We start from the raw sequence: 5,291 nt of genomic DNA, 5'->3' as shown, positions 1-5,291 counted from the left end.
TCTCTGTCCCTCTGTCCCTCTGTCTCTCTGTCCCTCTGTCCCTCTGTCTCTCTATCTCTCTCTCTCTTTCCCTCCCTCCCTCTTTCCTGCTCTCCCTCCCTCCATCCATTCGTTCCTCCCTCCCTTTCCATCTCTATCTTTCTCTCGCCTCTCTCCCTTCCTCCGTCCCTCTCTCTTCTCTCTCCTTCCCTCCATCCCTCTCGCCTCTCTCTCCCTCCCTCCGCCCCTCTCGCCTCTCTCTCCCTCCTTCCGTCCTTCTCTCCTCTCTCTCTGTCTGAAATCGCTACTGATCGTGTGAACACTGTTCTATACTCATATTTTCTATTCCGATACAGATCACACGTTTTTACATGAACACTGATCGTGCTAATACTGTTATGATACTGATATGTTATATCTATCTTCTGATATGTTCTATATACTTACTATGCTGACATGTTCTATTTCGATACGGTTCACGTGTTCACATGAACACCGATCGTGCGAATACTGTTCCATACTAATATGTTCTATTTCGATCTGCTGCTGTTCGTCTCTGCAGCGCAGGTAAGGGCTTGCAGGTGAGACTCGTTAGTAGCGGCGATCAGTTCTTCATGTACTGCGCGAAGGTGCTCAACGGCTGGGACTACTCCATCGGTGACGAGAGGGCGGCCGATCTGTGTCACAGGAACCTCTACTTTGAACTGGCGGTGAGTTAGAAGGCGGCTTCGCTGCAGTTGTAGAGACAATATAGAGGTGACGAGAGTCTCGTCGTCAGAAACGCAATTAGTTTAACTGGAAAGTAAAGTGGTCACCGATCACTTTAGTCAAACTTTTGTATAAGGATCCGTTTATATGCTGGGAGTGACTGTATTATATATATTATATTACTATATTAGATGTACCATATTATATTATATGATGTAATGACTGATGGATAATGGCTAAATGGCTGAATGTGGGTGGGGGGGGGAAATGCTGTGAGTGATTAATCTCGAAATTAAATTGCCTAATAATGACGTGTGATTTTTACTAATTATATTCTCTTGACATTAATCGTTATAATAACATGCGTCAGGTCAACTCGCGGTCATCGTTATGTTACACGGTCATAATTGCTTAGGTCATGATTGTAAGTAACGCGAAAATAAATGTAATAAATAATGGAACAAAATTCACAAAAATCAATTACAATTTACAAAAAAGCTCAATTATCCTTTCAGCCTAACCCTGTATCCTGCACATGATTTTTTTATTTTATTTTGCTTCCTCTAGGAATTTTCTCAGCATACAACCCTATTCTCGTATCCTTAACATTAGCATTAAGTGTTACCTTAGCATTAACATTAGCATTAACTTTACGATGTTTCTGACAACGCGGCCCCCTGATCGTTACGTTACAGGGTGAGCTGCGGCAGGAGAGGAGGGCGATGCAACGCAAGGCGCAGACCTGCTGCAAGAAGTTCAAGATGTACGCAGTCCGAGCGATAGCGAACGTGTGCGTGTGCGTCGTGCTGGGAGCTGCTGGTTACGCCATCTACAGGGCATCGGACGAATCGCTGAAGGTGAGTGTGAGCTAATCCACAATAAAAGGTTTTTATGATTATTTAGTGATAGATAGTACACATCGATCACTAAATAATCATAAAAATCTTTTATTGTGGATTAGCTCATAACAAATTTGTTATTATTTATTATGATTATATTATCAGGAGTGAATAAAAACCATTGTTTTCTATTAAGTATTATTGTTATATTTTTATTATTTATTAAAAATGTTCTCATGATTATATATAATGATTATTATTTACTACGATTTTTATGATGTTTTAACTGTGATCACTTCGTGATCTCACATCCCTGGTTTCGCATATATCTGAGTCTCGTAGCAGATTTTACGTCAGCGCCCTCTGCTTGCAGTTTTCGGGCGGCGACGACACGCACTCCCCCTACCTGGTGCTGCTGATGCAGTTCCTGCCGTCGTTAACCATCACCGCGGTGAGCGTTGTCGTGCCGACGATATTCGCCACCATCGTCGTCGCCGAGGACTACTCACCGGAGTTTGAGATCCGCATCACTCTGATCCGGTGAGAGGCTGTGTCTCTGTAGAGCAGGGAAGTAGAGCGAGGGAGAGAGAGAGCGAGAGGGAGAGAATGAGGGAGAGAGGGAGAGAGAGAGAGAGAGAGAGAGAGAGCGAGAGAGAGAGAGAGGGAGAGCGAGAGCGAGAGAGAAAGAGAGAGCCCAAGTCAGTTGCAAGAACAGAAAAACACCCCTGCCCCACGGGGCGTCATCGATCACGCAAACCTCCCGCTTCACCCACGTATACAGACAATATATATATATAATATATAATTAATATAAATGACGCTAAATGTAAGTATGAGTGAAAACATTAATATTACATAAATGACGCAATTACAATAAACTAATATAATATTACTTTATTATATTAAATAAGAACAAGGCCCTGCAGAGTCGACACGCGCAACTGCGTGTACGTAGCCAGGATCTTCTGAAATCACCTACTTGGCAACGCGAATCAAGTGTCGCACTTCCTGGCAACCGGCCTTCCGCTCCAGAAAATACTAGGATATCTACCCCATACAGATCTAAAAGCTAAAGCAAGGGCCTGGGCTCTAATAGCAAAAGCAGTCAGTCCTGTTTTAACGTGTCAACAAATCTATGTTTAGAGACCTCCGCTGGATGGTCAAAAGGTATCAGAACACTTACTCTTCGCCACGTCAGCAGAAAGTAGATTCTATGGTCCTTGTCGAATAAAGTGATCAACATGAGGTCAGCCGCTGAAACCAAAAAAGTTTTGCACTCTCCGTTAGTACCCCGATGTTCCTCAGAAAAGTCTACTGAGTCTGTACCTTCTCCCCCACTCGCCCTTTGACGCTGTGACCCCGAATTTCTATCCGCTGTTGATGGTTCCTGCCCGCATCACACTACATTGAAAAAGAGCGAGCTTCGAGCCGGTTGAATTGTTGCCGGGCAATTCCGTATTCCTCCTACACCCTAAGTAAGGGGCAAAATATTCCGCCCTCCATTGACATGCATCATCTGACCTTTGACCGCCCTTGACCCACACCCCAAATTCGACTCTCCGGAGTCCTTTTTGGGCGATCCGCCCCGACGTCCCGAATATCATAAGACCGTGACTGGAGGACGTTAAGATTTGTGCCTCAACTGTAACAGACCGCAACGATAGGACCGGACGGATTACGAACGGACGTACGGACGTACGCTGGTACAATCATTGGGCGATACTAACTAAGCTCATCCGACTTCGTTCAGCTGAGCTAATAACACATCATTATTACAAACTATATATATGAAATTTACGATTATATAAACTAATACAAGACATCACATTTATAAAATAATACAAATATTTTTTTTTTTTATAATAACATAATAAAATAACATAACAATGGCAGGAGTGAATAATAATAGAAATCTATAATATAAATCTAATATAATTGTGTAATATAAATAATAATAATAATAATAATAATAATAATAATATCAATATAATATAATCTATTATCATTCACTCCTGATAATAGTAATTAATGATAACGCGGCTAACGACGTATATAACGACCTGACGATGACAACGGCACGGCCTCACCACAGGCCACGATGAAGGCGGGAACCTGGGCGAAACCCTCCAGAACACCTTGCTCTGGGACTCTCCGGCGCTCGAGAAAAGACGAACGCTCGCGAGGCGACGCCGCATGCGACACACCCGTGAACGACCTCCCCGATCATGTACGCGTGCTCGCGGAACGGTCCGCAGCCGCGAGACGGATGTATCCTGCAACGCGTAAAACACACGCAGTATGTAGTGTCGAACGTGTCTATCTCTCTCTCGTCTCTTCTTTCTTTCGCTGTCGGCTCCTCTCTCTCTCTCGCTCGCATCTATTCTCCTTCCTCTTCGCGCTCGTCTCCTTCTCTCTATTATATTATATCTCACATGGTAATAATATTATAATAGATTATATATATAGTTGAGATATATAATAGTAATGGACTAATATGAGCGATTAAACTTAATTTTTACATACAAAATTTAAATAATTTAATATAAGTTTAGTTCAGCAAGCATGTGGCTGATAGTGAGTTGATTGTTGATCTGTTAATCTGTTGAGCATAATCTTGCTAAAAATCTAGGTACAATCAGGTAAATACGAATTTATTTCTACTTTAATTTATTAAACTCCACTAACAATTAAAGCAATATAGTATTAATGTTAATTCGATCTTTAATCAAATTTATAATCATATGCCCTTTATTTGGCAAGCTAACTCGTCTATTGTGTATCCAAGCCGAGAATTTCTGCAACCAGGATAAATGAGAGCAGCAGCCACAAGGTAGATAGGAAGCCGTAGTGCGCTTGAAGCGCTTGTAATGGTTCTGGTTGGCACAGATATTAACGTTCTGAGCAACAGTACCTCTAAACAACAACAACTTCCTCAATAGAAACATCGTGCAAAAACTGGAAAAATTAACAGAGAAACTGATAACGCATAAAATGATCGAACCCAAATAAAATCATGCAACACATCACAAAATCCGTGCAATGCATGGCATATCAAATCAAAAATCCGTCAAATCCCCGTGAAGAATGGGTAAATATTAGAGGATCAGATTAACAGTGCCATCTGTGACACAGTGAACTGCGGCGCGACTGTAAACCTTTTTCAGGTAGAACGAACAGAAACATTTCACGATACCAGTGATGATGCAGCACTGGACTAAAGAAACACGCAAGGCTGCAACAGTGATCGACGATACGAAGTGCGTGAAATAAACAAAAGACCGCTAATAAATCTAGGTAGCAATCAGGTCAAATCAATTTAAAATTTAGAATAAATCCGTAATTAAAATTACACAATAGGTCACAGATCTATCGTGCACCGCACGCGATCAGGTACTCGCGGCCCAACCCAAATGTAATTAACGAAAAATAACGTTATAATAGAATTTAACCTAATATACTGTACTATAATCATATAACTACTTTAATCAGCAAGCGCATATTGTGAAGATTGAGGCTTGAATGCACCGAGCAAAGCTGTATATTATCACACATATAACAACATAAATAATATTAAAATACATATTTAAACATCCACCAGCATTAGAGGTGTTTGCGTGTAGACGGATGTCCATCACATTCTTCCGGCAGCACAAACTCTCTGCCTGACCAACGCAAACTTGGAACAGCGTGCGTTTCGGAAATTTAGTGACCATGACTCCTGTGTGCGAAACACGAAGAAATTCTAAGACGCGGATTTTAACAAAA

The 5,291-nt window shown here is 41.7% G+C and overlaps 1 protein-coding gene across 1 annotated transcript in view; it reads left to right on the top strand.

The window, feature by feature from the left end:
- The window catches only part of LOC106816846 (transmembrane channel-like protein 7), a 16,712-nt gene extending 14,642 nt beyond the window's left edge, over positions 1-2,070 (top strand). Inside the window, exons 6-8 of the mRNA XM_014821485.1 lie at positions 542-689; positions 1,383-1,544; positions 1,900-2,070. Coding sequence (XP_014676971.1) covers positions 542-689; positions 1,383-1,544; positions 1,900-2,070 — 481 coding nt within the window. The remainder of the gene's footprint in view (positions 1-541; positions 690-1,382; positions 1,545-1,899) is intronic.
- Positions 2,071-5,291: the final 3,221 nt, after the last annotated feature.

This window comes from Priapulus caudatus, unplaced genomic scaffold (assembly GCF_000485595.1).
Source record: "Priapulus caudatus unplaced genomic scaffold, Priapulus_caudatus-5.0.1 Scaffold1505, whole genome shotgun sequence".
NCBI lineage: Eukaryota > Metazoa > Priapulida > Priapulimorpha > Priapulimorphida > Priapulidae > Priapulus > Priapulus caudatus.
The sequence above is the reverse complement of the archived record's forward strand: the minus strand, read 5'-3'. Positions and strand labels throughout refer to the sequence as shown.